Below are 24,178 nucleotides of genomic sequence, written 5' to 3'. Positions count from 1 at the left end.
GGCATTTCAAAGGAGAATTGGAGAACCATAGTGCACTGGTGAGAATACATAGGTGTCCTTCCCTTTGATGGGGGAGGGGGTCACTACATGCAATATGAATTAGGAGGGAATTCATGTGGAGCATTTTTATCACACTGCGGACATGCATGCAGATCTTTTGGACATCATGGATGAGGAGTCTGGAGCCTTGCACATATTGATTGGACGAATAAGTGAGACATTAAGTGACCTTTAAAGTATTTCTTTATTGCTCGAAAATCTCAGCTGTCATTTCATTATAAGATATATAATTGCATAGACACCTGGGCGAAAAGAAGTGGATGTATTTCATGGGCATAATCTAATAAAGTAAGCTACTTGGAAGAGGCATTAGCTACACATGATACATGGGACCTTCCGGAGAACTGTGCAGAAGCAAGATGCGGGCGGCGGAGTCGACAGCAATGCAATGCACTGCGGTAGGATGAAAGGAGGAGTTAAGTAGGGGGTCAGGCGTTGCACCGAAACCATGGAGTATGCATTGGAAGGAGGTGTAGCTGTATTACAGGGAAGCCTGGAAACCTCAGGACAGAGTGTTCTGTACTGTACAAGGCTCTTGTGCAGAGATTATGGGGAAAAAGAGTTGGAAACCAGGCGTTTGAATGTGGAGTGGGTCCCCTACAATATGAGTGATGACTCCTTAGGACACAGTGTATGGGGGAAGTGAAGGCTGTAAGTGTTACACGGCATTCCAAGGTACATTCAGGCAAAGATGGTTTAAGCCTTCAAAAAGTGGGGAGTTTCTGGAAGAGACTTCATGAGGCGTGCACCCGGTCTCAGTGTCTTTGATAACTGAGGAGGAAGATTTACCCCAAAGCACATACTGCAAGACCCTCAATGCGAAGGCGGCATTATCTTTACAGGAGCAATGTCCTCCACCATCTTCTTCTTTGTAACATTGAAGCCGTCATTAGTGGCATCTTGGAGAATTGCAATTGACTGTATGAAAGTATGCAAATGAGTGTACAACATGAACCGTGAAATTGACTCCCATAGGGGGATGAGGGCCACAGCGGCAGCTGTTACAAAATAACTAGAATAGATTGATGACTGGAAAACTGGCATTGTTCAGGCCAGACTCTGCCCTGTGAAGAAGTAAGCAGAGGGCTAACATGAACCACTGCTCAGTGTAGTTAGTTATATAGTGGCCAGCCATGTGTTTACATTCAGGCAGCCAGTAGCTGGACTGGAACAAAGGCAGACTTCCAGTCATCAATCGGTTTGGGGACATTGTAAGCGATTCTGCTGAGATGCAACAATTCATTCTCAAACGGATGCCCATAGCACCCCCTCAGGAGTAAACCCACTTTGGGATCTAATTTACATATTTACATGAAGTCCACAGCCATTCTCCAAGGTGCCACAGAGGATTATCTCAGTGGTTTGAAAAGACAACTCCACAAGACACCACTCAACTGCTGAATTCAGCATTAGCATAAGGCCTTCACTGAGTAGAGGCTTGTCCATAAGACATTGGCATGGGAGATGGGAGCAACAATACACAAGGGAAAGGTGGGTCCAACGCAGTATGTGGAACCACAACAAATCTGGCTTTGGAAGCTTTTCATGGGCGAAATGGAGGCACAGGCAATATGTGAGGCGTGGCAGGATATGATGGCAATGAAAAGGGTAAAAGCGCAAATGGACCATAAAGCATAAGTGGACCATAAAGCATACAGAGACCCTAGAATCCGTGCACAGGTAGAGGCTATGTAGAGCCACTGTAAGGTTGGGGGTGTATCTGTTAGGACATTCAAGAGTAGGAGATGCTGTTGCTTAAGGCATTGGAGACAGAACCTTCCACAAGCAATCTTGGCAGCGTGTGCGAATTCCTCAGTCAATGTTAGGCCCCCTACGATGTGAGAAAGCACAATGAGCAGTAACACACCCCCAGTGTGAATGCGCGTAACCCAGAGCGGCACCCACACTGCTAGCATCCCGTCCTGGGAAATCCTTCTTGCGGTGGCTCCTCCGAAGACTAAAACGCAGCAGCAGATAGGACAGTGTGGATTTTAGTGGCTCTCTGGATCTGTGTGACCCCCCACTCAGGCCACGTCTCCACCCCTTCCAGCTTCCACTTGGGCATTCAGTCTTCACAATGGCTCTGTTGCATTCTTGACTTCTGCCCATCCCGGGAAGGTGTCCAATTGGAAGAGATTAATTCCCCAGGTGTTGATGCCAACCAAGACGACCACCAAACCAATTAGGTTCACGCCAAAGCCGGCTTTCACCTAGCAAGGAAATAAAAGAAAAAGTGAGAAAGAAGCTGAACCCAGGGGCCTTCTATCAAGCGATTGACCAGCAGAGAACACTTTGGAATCGTCACTAGCGTCATTTATGGACGTGTCTCTCTATGGAGCTGACACGGTCTACCACGTGTTCAAAAAACATTGGGGCGCATGTTCAATTCAATTGTAAATTGCATGGAGGGGCTCCTTTTATTTGTACTTAAGCGTAAAATGTACCCTCTGTACAATTTTGAACTTATCCAAAACATAGTGGAAAAGTTAAGGGTAAAAAACAAGCTAAATCGCGGTTACTCCTCACTTTTCCACTGCATTGGTGGAAAAGTGTAAATGCCTCCTCCAATTAGCAAATTTAGGGATTCATTTACAATGAATTCCTATGATATCCTATTGCTTTTGGTGGTAATTTCAGGCAGATTTTTTAGGAATTCACGGTGCTACCACCAGCATGAAAATCCATGCTGGCGGTAAGTCAGCTGCATTTGTTCGGCGAAACCAGAAAATGGAGGCGGCCATGGCATGTCCACTCAGCTCTGCCTGACAAAAGCACAAAAATGAGGCGGTTCTGAAAAAGTGGCAGAAACAGTATTTTCCACCAATTTCTCTGATCTACTTCAACTGGAAAATTACTCCCATTGTCAGTAATTGTTTACCGTGCACAAGCTCTATAGCAGTTCCCTTTATTTGTTTGGGAAGTCATCCCAATATGTTTCTCCTGTTCCACTACTTACCCTAACAAGCATTCGAAAAACCAACACTTGCGGCTTTTCATGTAGGCTTTGGAAAGGCATTTTCCAGGAACTGCCATAATGGAACTATGTGGCCATAAAATGGCAACACCGGGCAAATGGTGATCGCACCTCAGTATATTATGACAGTGAGTGGTAAATGACTATTCAATAGTCAAAACTGTTGGCTTTGCCAGTGCTTGTTGTTAACAAGAATTCAGTGCAATAGCCAGATGCAAGGACACACATATTGTTTATAAATCAAGTCCCAGAAGGCACACTTGGTTGAGCCATGTTTCTTACACCAGCAGGCAAGACTGCTTAGAAATAACATAGGGTTCCCCTTGACAGCACAGAGCTAGCACAAAGAAATCATGGGAGAAGGGTATTTTTTGATGGGTAGGTACTGGATGAGAAGGGTCATAGGGATCAGCATGGCCATGGGTGATCAGTAGGTGGATACAAATCCATTCAATACCGACAGCACGTGTGCCCCCCGCACCTAATGTTCCATCCCTCTCCTAGCACCACTTCCCATGCCAATAGTTGTGATTCATAGGCAGTGCCTAATTGCCACCCAATTGCCAAAACTTAAAAATGTGTGTTGAATCATCCTCTTAGTCCTTCATGTCATTATTGAGCTTCTTTTTAGCATTGTGATTCCAGAGTTCTCAAGTTTCAAGTGGCCATGCTTGAGAGGCCGTCCAGTCTTGTTTTTTCTCTTTGGATCCTGGGACTTGTAGATTCTTCTTTCCCATTTGAAATGTAGGAAACTACTAGTGCCATTGTTGCACTAAAAAACAGGAAAATATGGCCTTCTCCTGCAATGCCATGGGAAACTCGAGAGCTCTGCAATTCTTGACTCCCTGCCACATAAGGAGAGTTAAACACTTCAGCTTGGACTGCAATGTTATCAGTGAGCTCAAACATGCTTCAAGAAAGCCTTTTGATTTGCCTCCTGCTGCAAATCAGGGGGTTAGATTGTGATGACCCCCTAGCCACTCATCCCCTCCAGGCCCTCCCACCCAGTCTCTAAAAGAGAGAAAACTGAAAATAAATGGAGTCGCTGTAAATATTTCAGAAAAGGTTATGGGAAATGCAAGAATATAACCTGATAACTCAAAAAGCAATCATAGAGAAACGTGTGCGTAGCCTTCGACAACCTAGGAATGGAGCGCACAACACGCAGAAAATACGTTTGCATTAAACTATGAAATAATGAGGACGTGGAAGTATTTACCTTTTGAAATGTGCCACTGTGCGAATGTCCCAGTAAGCACAGTTACACATCCTGGATGTAAATGGGCAATTAACTTTCAAAAATCAATATCGTTTTCTTACCCATGGGTCACAAAACGTTTGGACCAATAATTACTGCTGAATGAGGGTCATGCGTGTAGAAGATATTTTGATATTTCATTGGATACAGCTTATTTATTGAGATACTGCGTGATGGCCACTTAATACATCCTTCGATGTCAAGAATACGGTCAGTCATTAAAAGTTAATGAGGTGTGCAATGGGCGCATCCCGTTTAAAGCTCTTCATAAGCAATCTCAAATCAGCACATGTTCTTGCTCCCGGAAGACATGTCTGGGTCAGCTCATTTTAAGGTGGGCAATATGCCTTTTTATAATAGTCATAGGACTTCAGTGCAAAGAACAGATATGAATCAATGGGCTGAAGGCATCCTCAGCTGAGACATGCTTATTACACCAGCAGCACATATAACAGCAGCAATTAAGCCATTCACTCTCAGGAGACAGCTTTGAAGGCATCCTCAGCTGAGACATGCCTATTACACCAGAAGCACATATAACAGCAGCAATTAAGCCATTCACTCTCAGGAGACAGCTTAGAAATAATACTGATAGACCATAGTTCGATGTTACTACTTGATAAAGATAGCTCAGAGAGATACCATAAGGATGTGTTTTGGGTGGGGAGGAACAGGCACTGGACAGAAATGGCCATAATTATTTATTTTACCAGAATATGTCGTGGTTGCGTATTTATAACGTGCTTAATACCCACAGGTTTCTAAGCGCAGACCCGGGATCGAACTTGTGTTTCTTCGGGTTGTCTTGTTTCCAAGGCAAGCACGTTGCCGCTGAGCTATCCTCCAGGGACTCCATAGGAATTAGTATGGCGATGGGCAGACAAGTGCTGGGTAAATAACCAAACCATGCCTACGAACTGTGACCCTCCTCACGTGCCATCTACCCCCTAACTGTCAGCAGAAACATACTCCTAAAACATAGAATCACGCGAAAGTAATGCATATTTGATTACATTTTACCCTACATCCATGGCTCTAACCATAGAAGGCCTGCTTCCACCTCCTTCTGGGACCACCTTGGCCCTCGCCCCCGTAGCTGGCCATGCTCTTGATCCTCCCACATGGCCTCTCTGCTATGGGCTACATGTCTTGTCCCCATTTACGCCCTGTTGTGGCCTTGCACCTATCTGTTGACTGGCCAGGCAGGTGCTACTGTTTATCACTCTGCCCCTGGCCGCTTTCGTGTTTTTTTTTTTATTGGGGACTGATTTTATTGTTTCCCCAGCCTCTGTGCCTGAGGATTTGTTGTGCACTTCTGTTGCTGTACTTTGAGGGTATGTGTCTACCTTTTGCGCTTTCCCCCTTCCTCCTCTGCTTTGCACTTACCAGTTCTGAATGTGTCAAGACTGGGAAGATCTTTTCCCCCCTCCTTCTCCGCTTTACACTTGTGTCACCACGAAGGAACAGTGTTCACAGAGGGGCGCCTTATACCTCCCCCATAAATAAATAAATAAATACATAAATAAATACATAAATAAATAAATACATTTCCTCTCAGAGTAGTTGTGAAATTGGAAAGAAAGAACTCTTCCAAAACTCACATCTGTACATGGGCTGTATGGCGATTTCCAGTTACCCTGAACAGTAAGAATTCACCTGAGCCAGGGACCACGTGTATGATTTAAAATTGTTGCTTAAAATGGGCAATTTGAAAAATGTTCAGTTATATTTTTAAAGTATCATAGGCGCAATTCACACTGAATTCCATGTGCATGTCCGAAGCGTGATATGCGCAAATTACATCTGGACCCAACCACAAATTGCACATGTTTGGCAAGGCACAAAATAATCACCCATGCAGCATGCACAATTTGCAATTACCACCGTTGAGACAATGAAATGCTCCTGATTCACACAAAAACAGCACAGGTGAAATGTTCATTTGAAACATTTGTATGTGAAAGTGGGATGTCACCGGTGGCAGAAATAGAACACATAAACCTGCATTCTAGGTTTCATCAACTTTTTTCAGTCTGTGATGGGTTTGGGTAAGATGTGGCCCCTGCCAGTTTTTGGGCCCAGATTCAGAGCAGTCCCCTCATCCTAACCTGTGCTTTCAACCTGGCATCTCCTAAGCTCTGGCTCTGCTGTGGGAGCCAAGCCCCTTTCTCGCTCTCTGTCTCTGGCTGATCTTCTTGACGTTGCCTCCTGGTTTTCCTCCTCCTTGTCTTTCTCGTGCTGTTTGTCCTTCATGGCTTGGCCAACTCAAGTTCTCCTCTCGGGGTTCTCCTCCTCCAACTCTCCTCACTGTAGCACAATTTACTTTAGGAAACACTGCCCTATCACCCTGCAGGTCAGGCGTGTGCCTCTTGTGAAGCTGGCACTGAGAGAGTAGTTGAAATAATGGGTGATCTGATGGATTCACGTATCGTTTTCCCAATTAGCTTTGTGTTGTGTAATTGGTCTATGCTCAACGGGTCCACCTCCTCCCCCCCATTGTGCATCTCCAATGACCAAGGATGGTCGTGCGTGGGTCCTGCTTGCCCCAGGCTACAGACACCTTCTCTGACATGTTGGAATCAGGTGGTGTGAACTTGGATACCCACAGACCAGGAACCCCTGATTCCCTGTGACCCCCCAGAATTGATGCACAGAGCATGGGCCTTCGACCTTGGTGATTTTAGTGTCTGCTGTAACATTTCTGTGAGGCTTCGGGATGGGATCCAAACTGGATCAATGCACCGAAATGGAGTGTGCATTGAGCTATCACTCCCGTTCCGTGCATGGTACCATGGGCGCGTGTTGGGGAATGTGGAAAAAAATCACTTGCGACTGCTGTGTATGTATTATACTGCTTCTGGGGTGGATTAACCCTGGGTTCTCTCCCTGGGAACCCTGGACTGGGATCCAGGAATCAAGATGCTGCATTGTTCTCCTCAGCCTTGAAGCATGTTTCCCATCTGATTAAATGGGCTTCTCTTACTACTGTCAGCACCATGAACCAAGGAGGGTCAGAGGGACCAGTGGGGGATCCGCATTATAAGGCCTGCAGGGTTGCATAAGGCCTGCAGGGAGCATTTTTCCTGCTCTCCATTGCTTGCCTGCCTTGCTCCATGGCGAACAACCGGGCAACCTCATCACAAAAGCACAGAAAAGAGTTTTTAAAAAAAACTTGCTCCTGTGGATGGGCCCACGTCCAAAATATGACTAACACCAGGTTGGAACAGAGGCGCAGCTCAACAGGAGAGGAGGCCTTTTGTTGTGAATGAGGTTTCACAATGTACGTGTGTGTTTCACTCCTTTGCATTGCCCGGGCAGTCATACCCCTCCAGAATATGCGTATGCAAACTTGGTGAATCTGGGGTGCACCGCCAATGCCCATTTAAAAGAAGGAGCCCTTCTTTGGTGAGTTTTCGTAAATAGCCTTTTCTAGCGTTTTGTGAATCACGTGTAATTTGCACAAGTCACAGTTGGGTATCTTTGCTGCGAATTAATGCCCCTGTAGCTGCAAAAATGCTTTGTGAATTTGCACCTATATGTTGAAGTAACCTTTTTTCTTTTAGAAGGCATGTTTTCCAGAGAGAAACAATAAAGAAATACTGATTCCCGTATCAATACGTGATGTGATCTGAAAACCCTGCCACCCAATATCTGTTTTGGTCTTTAGAAAAGCCCAAACATGGTAGTACAATAAGTCATTATAAGGGAAGAGAAGTCTCAGTTAATGCATTCAGAGGAAGACACTTTCCTCCCACTTGTGGCGGCAACGGTTCAAATGCCAGCAGTACAAGGCCAGCTTTCCATCCTTTGGCAGTCAGTCAGGTTCTGGCTTGTTCACTTGGCAGCATGATCGAAAGAAAGGACGTATCATGAAAAGCACTGCAGTAGACCGGTGTCAAATGCTCAAGATGGCGTGTCTGCACCGACTTGGAGGCCATACGTTCCAACTCACCATGTCTTTGATCTGGCAGTGGCCATAGTTGAAGATGATGGCGTTGGGTGGGTTGCCCACAGGCAGCATGACGGCGAAGGAGATGCACATGGTAACAGGGATCAGGGTGTACAGGGGATTGATACGCAGGGTTTCGGACTGTAAAGGTAGATAAGCAGAATGGAGACAGTGAAAGAACAGGTGTGTGCCATCATTACATAAAACAATAATGTTATATCCGCTGAAGATATTGATCACATAAACACAGAGGAAACAATATATATATTGTTTTTTTGGAAAACTTTATTTATATTTTCCAATGAAACATGTAATAGGATCAACAATAGGTAATAATTCTCAAAAGTTCTAACATCAATATTTACAAAATTTATAGAACCATCAATGAGTTAAACGAGTAATTCCTAAAAGAGAATAATTATCTAATGAGTAGACTAACAAAAGTATTGACCTACAAAAAGTTATACTAATGGTATGGTTGTGTTGGACATAACAAACATTGGGTTGCAGAGAACTATTAAGGTAGTTTATAGATATTCCAAATCTCTTAATCTGCAATTTGACATTGTGAAGACAAAAATGATGTGTTTCTCCACTACTCATTTTGTGTCACACGTGGTTGAAACTCCCCTTGAGTTATTGGACAGTTTCTGATACCTTGGTTTGCATAGAGAGCATAGGACAAGGCAGCCTGCTACATGTTCACAAAGGAATCTAAAGCTCTAACATTGACGCGGCTTTACAATGTTTTGGCTGTGCCTGTGGTGGCTTCCCGTTAGTCCCCCTTTTAATGGCGCTATCGTCAAAAATGTGTTCCGACGGTGCTGTATGGTTTGCAATGCTTTCACTACTCTTTCATCAATGGTTAGATAACCTTGCGGGGAAGCTCTAAGGCAGGTAGTTAGTATGGGCTAAATTGAGTTTGGCATGATCAACTACCTTATTCAAAATCAAGCTTGCCCCGCTGGACATGTGGCAAACAGTTTTGCTAGATGGTTTTGGGAAAGCTAATAATAAGGACTTAGTGCCATTCACCATTGCAAATAAAGCTTTTCGGGAAGCCTTGGGGTTAAAGGCTGATTGGTCCGTCCAAACACCTGCTTATGTATTGTAATAGTACTGATAACGTCTGTTGCAAGTACATGCACAGGTTTGTTAAGGAGACTAACTTTCTAAAAACAGACTGGTGCTGGCAAACACTCATGCAGTCAAGTCAACTTTTTCTAATTCTTGCAACACTGGCATTTTGAAACATATTTTTTTATTGAAAAGCAGCAAATTGTAAATAAAGCTTTTCTACTTTTGAATTTGTAATCTTGAATTTATTGGAAAGTAAAATCGTTTCATAGTACGATATCAAATTAAAAATCAGGATTTTTTATTGAAGGTAACATAATGATAAGTTAGAGAGTAGGGATTGTTACATTGTGAAAGGTTTGATTGAAACCAAACATACACTTTAATTAAATGAAATTAAAATATGGCTTTGCTTTGGGTTTCCAATAAGGTTTGCATAGGATTCCTATTTGCTCTCGTATTGGATGATTTCATAGCGGACGCTATATCAGGATATTGTGCAGCGAAGTGGGAGGTAACACTGTGTAATTATAATATTGACACTGCTTCCTACGTTTATTTCTCAAAGTTCACATTAAAAGTCTTCAACCTATTGTATCAGATTGGCCGGTCTCACTACTGCATCCACTGCAACCAGAGTCCACTGCTAGGTTTTTTCCATATTTTCTATTTATGTTATCAGATTCCAGTTGCTGACCCTCATCTATGCCATTTCGGGGGTGGCCCATGCAATTAATTCTCAAGGGTAAATAAGTAATGCAGACATAGCTACCTTAAGTATCACATTACCCAGTGCTGCACTCCGCTGCTGCAGACACGGCTAACAAACTTTGAACAGTTTCAAAATATTGATTTGTAGCCAATATACTGTTAAAACTCTAATATGCAAAAATGTAAAGTGCCTTTGTTCTACAATATGAATGCTGCTTAGTGTTACAAACACCTTTTTCCAGAAAGCCAGAAGTATAATTGCTGTCATACTTATCACTTTGAAAAAAGATCTCCTAAAAGTGTCTCATTTGAGACAATATTGAGCCAAAAACATAGCCATTTAATTTCCAGGTAATTAACAAACAAAATAACCAGTCAATCAACTGAAAGAAAATAACTGTTTCACCGTCGCATATTGCAGTTTTTAAAAAATTAAATCCATTGGCACCAGCTGCTGGTTCACAGATTTGAGCCAATTCCTACTGGGTGAACAGAGCATTAATGCATATTTAGCACTGGTCCATTTCTACATGCAAGTGGTTTATTCAATGCAAACAATCCCCAAATATATTATACCATCCAATGTGACATCACCCCACACATTCCATTTGGTAAAAACAGGTCTAGTGGACTACTGCCCTACCAGGGATAGTTGCAACTAGAGAGAAACTCAAAATGTCATACTCCAGATAACAAATGTTCTCAAATATTCTTCTGAAAACGTATAAAGTGTAAACCTTATTTCAATATATCAGCATCCCAGGAATGTACACATTTACTCTCTCTAGCATTTTCTAGATTTTCTCCAGTTTCTGATGACTCTATGTGGCTTATGGTCTTCGTAGGATTTGTGGCAATGCTTGGCAACTAGATTAGAGTAATTTAAGCTAGGAAGGCAAGCTCAAGCGCCTTTGATTATGTGTTCAAAGAAGGCTGACCGTAGAAGAAATGTAATGCAGATTGCAAGGGTAAAGCAACATGTAAACAACATGTGTGCAGGTGCAAGTCATATGGTGATGTATACATATTTCTATTGGAAATGTTAGATTGAGAATGCCTTTCAATGGAGGGTGCAGAATCACAAATACTTCACCCACCAAAAATGTCAAATTTATTAGATGGCTACGATAGCCAAGGTATCGATAGATTGGCAATTCTTTCATAGTGGTATCTCTCGCACTGTAATATTCTTGAAGTTAGGCAAGCCATGTAAAGTGTAGAATAATTTGTAATATATCTGACTGATTAATTCCCATATTAAACATACGCCTCTGTAGCGTTTATCTCACGTTCCTCTCAACAGACTAGGCTTGTCCACACTAAAAACATGTCAATAAGAACACTCAACAATGTGGGTTATACCTCGTAGGCAAACAAATAATTCCTCAATCAATCACAAGATCGTTAGTGCAGACATAGCCATCACGTCAATATGAAACATAAAACCGTGAGAAATGTTAAAAATCAAACATAAATAATAAAAAAAAGCACACAAAACTAATAACAAAATCTCAGGGTAAGCTTCTTGACCCATATAGCTAATCTTCAGAGCTAATACAAAACAACCTGGCCATTGCCCTAAAACCTATTTGTCCCATTCAAATCACCATCACACTGGTACTACTTAACATCATAGACAGCAAGGGTCTTCCCCCACCCTGTTTCCTCTCCAACCTCCCTCACTGTCCAGAGACTCCCCCAAAAGAAATTGAACACTGCATACCACTGAGGTCTATCGCCAGTGGCACTTATTACATGGGCCTGCCTGATTGTTCCCAACCCAAGGCATTCACAGGGCAGGTTCTACCAGGTATTATGAAGCTTCGCATAAGTAGGTCAAACATAAAAAAACATGCATATGGGCTTCTAATGACAGCAGATTGCACATAGAGTTTGCATAACTATTTAGAGACAGTGGCTGTACCAAGAGGACTATCTTTGGCCTGAGCTGTAAGCAAACCCGTCTGAACTACTGATAACGATTTCACAGCCCAGTACAGGGAAAGGTATGAATCTGCATGGAAGATTCCTTTGGTCTCTATATGAAAAGCCCTCATACACCTAGTTTGCTTAATGCTAATCTCTGGCACGAGAAATTCATTTGAGCCCCGAGTAGCTCTCCAAAAGCACTATTATTATGGACAAGTTTATGATGACAGCAGCTCAAGATACGGAGAGTTGAGCTCCAACGTTGTTATGCATATGTTGATGCTCTTTCCCATCCCCGTAATTGATAGCCATGAAGAGGGAAATTAGCAAGCTGGCTTGCCCTACCTTAAGATTGTATAGTAAACTGAGCACTTGTTTGGTGCGGCTCAAGGAAGAGGGCTGTGATCTCGGCTCCGTGACAACTTGCAAGACTATGTACGATGATGCCCGGCAAGTCGTGTGGAAGGGGGAGAATGAAGAGACCGAGGGGAAAGAGCAGAGGCTCCACGGCACTCCTCCCTTACCAGAGGCCTAAGCCTTGCTACACAGAGTGAAAATCCACCAGCGCTGGTAACAGAGACTAGCTGAGGCCAGTCACTTGCAGTGAAGCAACTGCAAGTGAACCTGGTCTGGACTCAATTCACTCTTACTGATTAACATATGCTCCTGTACTGTACCTGGATAATGAATCCCTTTCCTGCAATCAATATCTGCTGCAGTACTTCATTCAAGGTCACTACAGGTTGGCCTTTAAACGAAAGGCCATAAAATTATTCACATACTCAAACTCTTTCGGTAATGCTACCTATGTAAGATATAATTGGTCTACGTGACGGTGTTCTAATTCTAATGGAGTTTATGTAGAACATACATGCAGTCATTTTTGGGATGACATTCCTCATACAATTAAACTTCTTTTGACTTATATGATTTTTCATTAAAATGCGAGAAGGATTATAAATGTGTTTGATAATCCTTCCATAGGGTTATGAGTCAATCTTTTGTGACAAGTCACATCTCCAGGAATTCACTCCGCTTCCTTCTCATAAGTTACAAAATCTAAGATACCAACTTTCTTGTTTATTTGCCTACTTCATCACAGTTTCCTCAACATTGATAAAAATAGTAAGAGCTAGTCTTTCTTCTCTCGTAGGATTGCATTTGTTCTGCTTTTTATCTATCTATCTATATATCAGTCAGATCATTTCCATACATTTCTGAAAGGTTTGAATGTAGCTGATATTTTGAATGGCCTGGAAGATAATTTACGTTTTTCTACAATATAGAATGTACTGAACAGCGGACATTACTTTCTACAGCATTTAATATATGAGTGTGCTCATCAAAAGTTTCAGAATCTGCTGATAATGTGTTGAAGTCCTGAATTGCCTCTCCTTACCGCATGAGTCTATGCAGATACGACTGAATGTGTCACAATGACAAGCTCAGCTTTTCTTGCAAAGTGTTTTCTGAGTTTCAACTTCTTTACCATTTTGCAAAATTCTATACAAGCTTCGACAAAGTCCAAAGACTTTCTTTGTAAGAAAGTCCTAAATTGAGACCTTCATCTCCTTCAATTGTTAAGACGCTCAATGGCAAAGGGAAAGACCACTCCATTCTGACTGACATTTCTCAAGGTTTAGATCTGGGCATTGCATGCGATAAGGACGTTCAATGTATAGTCCCCTGTATCGGGTTTCTTTCTAGGTGGCTGTAATGATGGCTCCCCTTTTGCCAGATTTACTTTCTTCTGTTTCTAGCAAAATATGAAGGTGTTATCATGTTTTCATATAGCGCTTCATGACAGATTGCTCCTGCTTCTAAGGCTGTAACAGTAGCTTCCATTCTTGTTTTTGTAGTCAACTTGGAAGGGTGAAGGGCAGAGTCGGACAGGCCAGGATTTGAACTCACAACATGCTGACTGGCAACGTTTTGGAGGCGAGAGCTAAATAAAGAAGCTAGCCTCACAGCTGCATATCATTAACTGGGAACGACACTTTCTGCTGGTCAGACTGCGCGTGGTAAGTGCTTCATATAAGAAGCACTAGTAAACCAATTTTCAGGGTGAATTATTGTTCGCACCAAGAAATAAAGTCCCTAGATTACTACCAGCTGTCATGTTGTATCACAACATTTTGGAGAGACATGCAATACTCTGCCATTACAGGGCATGCCTTCTTGAGGGAGCCCATATCACTTAAAACTAACTTTACACCCAGGGGTCAAGTCCAAAAATTAAAAGTGGGGGGACTCCTCAACAAACGCAATGGGATGTGACGTCACCAGAAATTAGCATATCAAGGTGAAATATTCATTCATTAAATTGGCTTTGCATAACCACCCAGATTGCACAGGACGAATGGCATTTGCCTTTCATAAAATGAACACACACAACCAAGAGAGGATGTTTTCTTCACTCTACCTACAACTCTAAGAATAGAACCTACCTACCAGAGATTGAGGAACAATGAAAAAAGGTGGCTCCTCGCGCAAGAGGCCTAGAAATCTCCTTTCACTACCTGCTCACTCACCTGTACTAACTGCTGCACTTTCTCTGTACTGTATCTGCTGTATTTTACTAATCTACATGTAATTATGTAACACTATGCAAGAAATGCGCCCAGATGCCTCAGGGCTTGGTGCACTCTACAAATAAATAAAATACAAATACAAGTGTTTTTGAAAACGTTAAAAGGTGTGAATGTTAAAGAACCCATACAAAGGTTTTCCCTGGAACATGCAGTACTGAAATGAGACCTTGCACTTTTAGTTTATTTTTCATTAGGTCATATAGTGCAGTGGTGAAGTATTTGGCCTGCAAACCTGACGATTGTGGTTTGATCCCCGAGGCTGGCATAAATTCAAGGAACACTTTCAATGTTTCTCATTTTAGCTGGGGGGGACTGAGTCCACCCTCGGAAAAATATGGGTGGATTCCGTCCACCCGCGTGTACCCTCGACTTTAGCCCTGTTTACACCCTCATTTCCATAGCCACTAAGGAAGTGTTCTCGTTCAACATGGTGAAAGGCTGTCTTCACATTTCAAAATATTGACGCCTGAGATACACTCAAGGTCTGAGATGGCCAAAGCGGATTCAAGCAACAGCCAGGGTTATCTGCCTCTGCTCACAAAGAACCCAAATACTAGTTCATGTCAATCATTAAACCAAAAGATGATGATATTTGATTTGCAATTACCCTGCAGGGCATTGTATTATCAACCAAGAGAAGAGAAATTATACAATAGATTTCAGAATAACCGGATAGTAATTTTACAAAAAAGTTCAAGGTGCTTACAGCGGACCTCAACTGACGGCACTTAAGTGTTGTCGTAGCCCCTGCAAGCGATTTCATACTTTACAAAATGGAGTGCAAAGGAGTAAAGGGAGGCAACATTGCCTTTACTCTTTGCTTTCATGCGCCGTTTTATGAAACATGTAAATGTTTCCTGCAGCTTATGCTTCCAGATGGCATTTCCAATGGATTCCTGTGGAATCCGCCTGCTTTTAGCAAGTACTAAAAAAAAAGTAGATTCCACAGGAATCTGTTGGTTTAATGCCAGACGCATGGTGGTGTTAAATCATGTACCATTTGGAGGTTGGAGGATGAATGCACGGTGGAAACTATTTTCAAATAACATAAAATTGTCCAGGAGCGTAGTCATAAAAGGGAGGCTTAAACCGCGCACACCGTGCTGTTACAGCTCACTTTGGCACTTTCTGGACTTGGAATATGAGCCTGGGAGAGTCTTAACCTGCTTTTTGGTTTTCGGTGCACCTCTTATCCAGTGCTATTTTAGAGATGGAGATATGGAGGAGCAAACTAGTTATCATTCAACACTGTGTAAATTCTCCAGTGCACACAGTAAAACAGGGGCCCTTCCTTCTCATCAATTTTCTGGTTGTGTCTGTGGGTTCCTTTCCTGAAACACTTTTCCAATATGTCCTTTACCTGTTCCAAGACATACTTTTTTACATTCTGAAATAAGGCATTGATGCACTCTACATTCTAGGGGAATGCTGTGAATGCGCAAAAAAATGAATCACTTGCATTGCTTTAGTTCAACAAGAAGTTAACGTTGAAAACATTTGCACTTAAACGTTTCTGAACAATAATAGGTTCTCAGCATTTCTGCAGACTTAATAAACCGGTCATGAGGGGTTAGTGACCTCGAGGATATCGTCAGAAATACCCCCTCCCCAGAATTATAACGGGTACAGTGATATAGAACGGGGCTAAAGATATGCTCATATTTGTATCTTTGAGTATAATAAAGCATTGATTGCTTACTAAAATATGTTCGCATTTAATTTATTTCCACAATTTTCTCTACAGTGCCAACATGCCACTATATTAGTACCTTCGGTGCAGTTGGAGAAAATCAAGCATTTTGTGGGTTTTATTTCAAGCTCATAGAGGATCATGTTTCCAATGATGTAAAATGTATGTAATCGGCCCTGAGATATTCAGGAGGGTTGCCTATATGTAGTCCGATACAATTCCCAAGTGTGTTTACACATTCTATTTTGTTTCTTTAACAATATGGAGGCCCTTTGACATAGTATTGAAGGAAACGACATCGGGCCAAGACAATCACTCTGCGGGGGCATGGGTGAGCGTACTTGTGCACTTTAGCAACACTAGAACATTAGAATCCTTGATAACAGAAATGTAAAAATATTCACTCTTCCATATTATCTCAAGGGAATTACATTTTGTAATGCACGTTTGCAAAGACACTCTGAAATTCAGAGTAGCATGCACGCTCTTGAAATTTACCAAATTCAGAGTAGCATGCACGCTCTTGAAATTGATGTGGCGTCTGGCTTGCATACTATACATCTGTGTGATAAGAGCACTATCGCGATGGTGCTGTCATGATCCACACGAGATGGAGAATTGGGAGACAAGCTAATCTAACTTTCAATGGAAATATACTTAGGATAAGCTATTGCTCCATATGTGAGTTAGGATTTTGAAATTCTAAAGGTTTTTCAGGATCGGCCACTGAAGACACTTCATAAAGGTGCCACCATGTGCATTCTCTGCAGCCGTAACTACACTAAATGGAGATGTTCTCTGTGAAACCACGCCTTATTATCCTCTCCATCAGTACCAAAACATATTTCCGTCAGCATCAGTTCCAATGCTTGCATGATCATGCTAAATGTACACGTTATCTTATGCAGTGATGCATATCATTGATGGCGGTGCCATGACCCGAAGGTATCTAAGCACGCTGCAGAGAGCGAAGAAGATCAACATGCATTTAGAATCATGCAGCGGCCAGTAACTCGGGAGAGACCATGAGAAGGACTAGTTCTGGAGTCAAAATTCGGCCTGAGGTTGAGTTTTTTTGACCTTTTTAAGCGTATCAGTGTTCTTAATGACATAAGTGACATCGATGAAAGGAGCACACATTGCAAAGCTGTGCAGTTGTGTAGTGCGTAATCCATAAGCCTGTGAGTGCGCACAATAAAAAAAAAACAGGGTGCTCTACCAAAGATAATATCTTTATAGTCAACACTCTCATTGAACAGGCCAAGGGTAAGAATAGGCTCCCTTTATGCATGTTATTTGTTGACTTCTCCTCAGCTTTCGACTTGGTTGAACGTAAGAGGCTGTGGTCGAAACTTGAGTTGCTTGGTATGCCACCCTACCTTTTATATGTCTGTAAAATGATTTATGATGAAAGCAAGGCCAGGATTCGTATAGATAATGGGGGTGCACTGTCCGAACCTGTTACTATCGCTAAAGGGGTAGACAGGGATGTAAACTGGCACCTAGATTAGATAATCTATTTAAGGCTGATTTTGGTGGAATATTTAAAGCAAAAATGAATGCCTTCCCAAGAATTGGTTCCCATAAAATTGGTTGGATCTGCTATGCAGATGACCTAATTTTCGACAATTCCTATAGTGGCATCTGCAATAGCGCTATTGCCATCTGTGAATATGCTAATGGCCTTACAATTAACCTTAACAAAACTCAGTTTATGGCAGTGGGTCATAATAGCTGTAAAAAGTCTGGAATACCATGCTTGCTGGGTGTGATAAGGAAAGTAAATTCATATAAATATCTGTGCCACGAGGTGTGTGGTGATAGAGGAAAAATGAACATGCTGGTACAACATAATAAAAGATAAAAAGTTATGGCCACACTACAGCAGTTATGTCCTTTTAAAAAAAAAAACGGCTAGCTATAGCTTGCTGGGAATTACCAATATCTATAAGCAGAAGCTAGTGGCCATGTTTCTGTATGCCCTGGAGACATCTTTCTCGGATTGGTCTGATTGGGCTGACGTTACTGAAGGTATCATATGGCGTATATTGCTTGGTCTTACCAACTATACCCCTGTGCAGGCGGATCGGTTGAAAATGGGGCTTATTTCCTTGTCCACCCAAATTGACCACAATCGAGCCAAGCTATATCTGAAAATTAAATTTGCTTGTCCGGGTACTCTGCTCTATTTTCTTAGGGAAGGTCTGGAGGATGGAAAGATGGATGCTGTTAATAAATTGAAAGAGAAAAATCTGCAACATTTTGAAAAAATCTGTTGGACACCTAATTGGAATCATGGTGAAGGTGTGGTGTTAAAATCTTTGGAAAATGTCATAGAGAAGTGGGACAGGGTGGCTAGTCATGACAAGGTTTCCTCTATGAGTTCTTTACATACCTTTGCTAAAATGCCTTTCATCTATAAAGAACCTCAAAGATATCTTAAACTCATGCCTTCCCAGACTAATCGCAGAATCTTCCTAGATATAAGACTTAACCGTCTTAATGTTCTGGGGGTTCGGGGAAAGTGGATGGGCCTACCTACTGAAAAAAGGATATGCAGATTATGTGCGGACATTACCATGGTGGAAACAGCAAGACATGTACTCACTTGTTGTCACAAGATGAAATCTACCTATGACAAATACTTTGCCAAACTTGATCGGGAACAAACTTATATTGAAAGTGAAAACTTTTGTTTGTGTTGTCTTTCCGGGAGGAGCCACTATCTGATCATTGCCATCACTCAGATCTGGAAGGTGGCAAATGAACGTTTACGTACATTTGAAGATGAAGTCAAATTGCTGATGGACCTTGAGAATGTAAATGAATAGGGTCTTGTTTAGGCAATCTGGGTGTAGCTGCGATTCTGGATACTTGTTTCTAGGGTTCCAGATTTATTTTTCTTTTTTCCTTTTATGTCCTCCTCACCATGCTGCTCTGCTTTGTATATTATGCCAAGTTTGTGTTTATTTCCGTTTTCTTTTTTCTCTTTATTGGTGAATTTAATGTATATGTTGGTTGTGTAATTTTTGTATTGCTGTCCTGGTTTATATTTGTAAAAAGTTCTATGAACGATAACACAATAAAAAAAAGAAAGATAGGTCATAATTTGGCACAGTGGATGCAATGGGCCTCATTATGAGTGTGGAGGTAGCCATGACGCTTTTAGCGGCATGGCTACCCCCATACCGGGTACCGGTTCCTGGAATGGGGAAATACCGGGCCATTCCGACCTTGGAGGGCCCGGTAATTCCTATTCCCGGGCCCCGGTTCCGGTACATCCCCTTTCCCATTTGAGCCCTCATAGGGCTCAATGGGAACTGGGAGGATGCTAACAACGGGCCTGTTAATGACGGGCCTATTGTTAGCATCCTGATCTGCTAGCGGGTCCCACTAAGGACGCATGGTTTTACCAGACGTCCTTGGCGGGACCCGCGAGCAGACCTCGTAATGAGGCGGTAGAGGGTTAACGGCGCCGGCATCTCTACTGGTGCCGTTAACCCTCTACCGCCTGGGTCGTAATGAGGCCCAATGTTGTGAAGTTGCACCTTGTGCAAGCAGCGCGATCTTGAATTTTGCTTGTAATATAGCATAGTACAAAATCGCTCAAGTGAAAAGCAGTCCCTGGTGCACAGAAACATGTCTGCAGCCCCACAGAACTGTTATCTGCAGCCACAGTCCTTTGCTTGTTGCTTGCAGGTAGCTTCTGCAGCAGCCACACACCGCAGAATACGCACACCGTCTGTTTCCCAGAGTGGTACTCTACTGCTGCAGATAAAAAGTCAATTTTTCCAAACTGACCCCCACAAGTGAGTGTGGCTGCACTTTGTTCTTTGAATTTCAGTTTTTGCATCAAGAGTACACAGCTGAGCACGTCCGGGTTGGACGGTATCTGTGTGTGCACAGCCACATCTCTTTGACTGCTAAAGTTTGCTATGAATGGCAGCTGTGGTGCATGACCATACAGTGTGCAGGAAACAAGACTGTGATACTGCAAGCTGCATAGGCAGAAGTGGCATGAGCATGTAAGGCGTGGAAGTACACTGCAAACAGGCATAGGAGGATGCACAGAGTGTATGAAGCAGGGCAGTGTGCCTGGCTAGTGTGTACGGAGAAACAGTGTGTGTAATAAGAAGGGCCTTAGGTGATACAGTGTGTAAGATACATGACTATGACGATGTGAAGTATTTGCACAGAATGGTTGTATGCATGCACAGTGTATATAATTCAGATACAATTCACTTGAAAGAGGTGCTGCTAGAATTCAGTGTGTGCAAGAAGCTGTGTTGTAGGTGACCCAGTGTGTAAACAGGACTGGGGGTGTCACTATGCTTCAAACACTGTGTGGTCTGGGATGCTAAGGGTGCAGTGTATACACAGTGCACATTGGGAGGATGCACAGTGTATTGGAAGTATGCCTCTGAGGATTGGCAGTGTGGATGAAACATAGCACTGGGGAGCCACAGCGTATACAGGATGTGAGTATTACTAGTGCTATGCAGTAGGGCTGTGGGGGTGAGCAGTGTGTAAGCAGCAGTGCTGTGAATAAAAGTCAGATGTTGTGCCTACAGACACATAGCTAAACATCACATTGGTCTCCACAGACACTAAAGTACTCACCAGGCTGCAGAGGATGGGCAAGAAGATGGTAACAGTGGCAGGATTACTGACAAATTCAGTCACTGCAGAGACCAGCAGGCAGGCAAACATAGTGACAGCCCAATATGGAAGGCTGCTCAGGCCCTCCATCTGCCGTCCGATCCATGTGGAGAGACCAGAAGTCTACAAAAAGGAGAAGAAAACATATGACTTTGCAAAGTCTCCCCTCTTTGTTTCCATACTAAGAGCCATGTGTGGGTACTACATTTCTGAGAGGAGCGTGCCCTACTTAGTGAAATTAAGGAAATGTTTGGATTGATGTGTAATGAGACGATAAACAACATGGTGTCTATTTGACCCAAACGATTATGCTAGATGTGATTTTCGTACTGGCCACAGATATCTAATACATTGTCATGATACCCATAATTTCAGATTGCCAGAATATAATTTCTACCCCAAAGGGTGAGGATAGCCCAGGGGCAACATAGTCTTTGGAACAAGATGATTCCATGCACAATGGGTTGAATCACTGGTCTGCCACTAAGAAACTGGCGAAGTTTAGCATGTTATAAAGACTAATAAGAATTTGTTTAAAAGGTGGTCAAAATGGTCAACTGGGGCTGTGGCAGGTTTTGCGGCATAGGATGATAGTATTCTACTCAATGGAGGTCCCTGGAGAGCATTGTATTTCCGTGCCTGGCACAAGAAAAACCTGTACACCTCAGCACCTCACAAGTTTACTATTGGACAGCAAATTTGTCGTGGGCCCACCACAGAACACCTGTGGACCAATTCTTATTTCAATTGCATCAATGATTAGACGTCATCAAAAACTTCCTTTCACAGTTTTAGCACTAAAACAACATGCATTTATTCTTGCAATACAGTGCCACTTTATATTCATGAATAGAAACACAAACAGAATGTACCAACTCTTTTAATTTGCCATTTATGTATATTTATTCTCTTATTGAGATAATTTATGGGCATTGAGAAAAGCATAGTCCAATAATAAATAATCCCAACATTAGCAATATTGTAGTTGAATATAGTCCTAGCATCCTCCTCTCCTCCTATTTACTTCTGGGAATGTAAAGCCTCTAGCCAATCAATAATGGGTATAGCAACCTCAAATAAGACACAGTAAAACTAATACTATGCTCACAGTAGTGCTATCGGTGTGGCAGTAGTCAGGTAATGATATGCCAGAGACATGTAAAGCCGTGAGATGGAATGGGCTAAACAACTCAATCATTGGCCCATCACTTGAATGGGCAATGAACTAACACAATCTAAATCCATGAATTAAACATACAGGTAAAACTGTTATAGACACATGCTAGGATATGGGATATGTGGGTCCACTTATCTTGGGTAGGGGAAATGGAAGAAGGAATGTATGTATTGAAATGTGCTTTGCCAAGACTTGCATCACATCATAGCTCAGTGATTCTCTGCATTACAGAGGAAAGTCAGGAGCTATACTACCAGAAATAAAGCATGGCTATCATAGGTTTCAGAGACCATGACAAAGAAACTATGGTAAACTGCATTTGAAGTCTAATTCAAGCTTAAAAAATATCGATAAAAGAATACAATTAGAATTTGGAAAAATTGACAAAATGACAAAATATTAGAGGATGGTCCCGACGAAAAAAGGCTATCTAAAATGCTTCTACCCCAGCTACTTTCTCGAAGTAGTTAGTGGTCCTGTTCAGCTCTACTGCTCCACATAGAACCACCTGCTCATCAGGATACTCAGGAAGCTGTGTATCCACTCAATTTCAGAGCTTACTTAATGAGGTTGACTCAGGCATACCTTTACACAACATGTCTCCTACCAGCCTATCCTTATCCGTTAGTGCTATTGTGCGCTTTCCACTTTATACCAGATGACTGTTATTTCCTATATCGGTGCATTAGTTATGACACTGAGATGTCATGGTCCATTATCTGGGTCTCTCTCAGGTGGCATTGCTACGTCTGGGAAAGACCTGGGGCTAGCTAGCGCTAATGTCGGGACTGTTAGGGCTCGGGGCTAACTAGCCTTTTTGTTGTTTCCCCTGAGTTTCTATGCAGGGCTACAACCAAAAGACCCAGGGCTATAGCCCCACCCAGCTCCCCCTAACAACGCTACTGGTCCCTTCCCATAACCAGATTTATTTAGCGGGTTGCTGTTTTCATATGCTCAACATTGGGTGTTATGTGAATAACTAGATGACTGACTGACATGTAGACTTTTTCTCAATATGCAAAAAACTTTTCAAAATGGTCACACTTCACATGTATTCTTATAATGGTAAATTATCCAGGCAAATGCATCATGTTTTTCATTGTTCATTGTTCAGCGTCATGTTTTCTTTTGAAATATAAATACAGTCTTTACTTTGAAGGGTGTAGACGTCAGACCAAGGCTGGATTATTTCTGTTAAACACGTTTTGCCTCATTATGACTTTAATGGTAATTCAGCTGTAAATATGCCACCCCCAAACTGTTACCACAACTTGTTCACGTGTAGTTACCATGGGATTAGAAGAGGGGGTAGGGCAGTGTAATTCTCCATTTTTTGAGTCCATAGGACTCCATGGGGATCTTGGGTGGATTTACAGCTGGCGGAATAACTGCATGGTAAATCCGATTATTTTTGGAGGTAAAGTGAAAGATTTACCTCCAGCAACTAGCTGAGGTGAATCCTCACTTTTCATCAAAAAATCAGTAGATTTACTCTGCGGTTGCGGTAATTCCATCAACAGCAAATCTGCCAAAACCTATAATTTGGCAGTGCTGGAAAAATGGCGGTAACACTATTACTGCTAAAAAAAAGGTGCCGTAATAGACTTATCACCACTGCTTTAACACACTGCCAAACTTGTAACAAGAGGGCTGTTGCATTATTAAACAAACCTCTACACATGTTGTAAAACTTTATTTGCAGGTTAAATACAGGCCATGTAATGACATTCCAGATACTGAGTGAAGGTTGTGTTTTGAAAAACAAGGTGAAAGCTTAAAACTTCTATTTGGCACTGAAAAAGGTACTGTGAGTGATTTGTCAACAGTGCAATAATAAAATAACACATTTCAACCAGTGTGTGTAATGAAAGAACCTAGTGCACGAATTATATGACAAATCCTGGTCTCCAAATAAAGGTTTCTTGGCAGACGCACAATCCACATGAATGTGAACCAAACTGGCCCTTTGCAATGATGGGTAGTGCCTCACACACCATGTTAAGAATGACGATGTGCATGCCCCACGTTTGCCACCTGAGCCCTGTCAGAAACCTGAAGGTATCTCCCTAACTAGTCCCTGGGGATCTGTCATCAAGGTGGCCA

At 42.3% G+C, this 24,178-nt stretch overlaps 1 protein-coding gene across 4 annotated transcripts in view; it reads right to left on the bottom strand.

Moving 5' to 3' along the window:
• Nucleotides 1-225: 225 nt before the first annotated feature.
• The window catches only part of SLC13A4 (solute carrier family 13 member 4), a 344,476-nt gene continuing 320,523 nt past the window's right edge, over nucleotides 226-24,178 (bottom strand). For all 4 annotated transcript variants that reach the window (XM_069628767.1, XM_069628768.1, XM_069628769.1 and 1 more), the window contains 3 exons: nucleotides 20,860-21,021; nucleotides 8,245-8,382; nucleotides 226-2,270 (listed from right to left, as the gene is read on the bottom strand). In XM_069628767.1, coding sequence (XP_069484868.1) covers nucleotides 2,133-2,270; nucleotides 8,245-8,382; nucleotides 20,860-21,021 — 438 coding nt within the window. In that variant the 3' untranslated portion in view covers nucleotides 226-2,132. The remainder of the gene's footprint in view (nucleotides 2,271-8,244; nucleotides 8,383-20,859; nucleotides 21,022-24,178) is intronic.

Source organism: Ambystoma mexicanum, chromosome 12, assembly GCF_040938575.1.
Source record: "Ambystoma mexicanum isolate Mex_15411 chromosome 12, UKY_AmexF1_1, whole genome shotgun sequence".
Classification (NCBI taxonomy): Eukaryota; Metazoa; Chordata; class Amphibia; order Caudata; family Ambystomatidae; genus Ambystoma; species Ambystoma mexicanum.
This window is presented reverse-complemented; position numbering and strand designations above follow the sequence as displayed.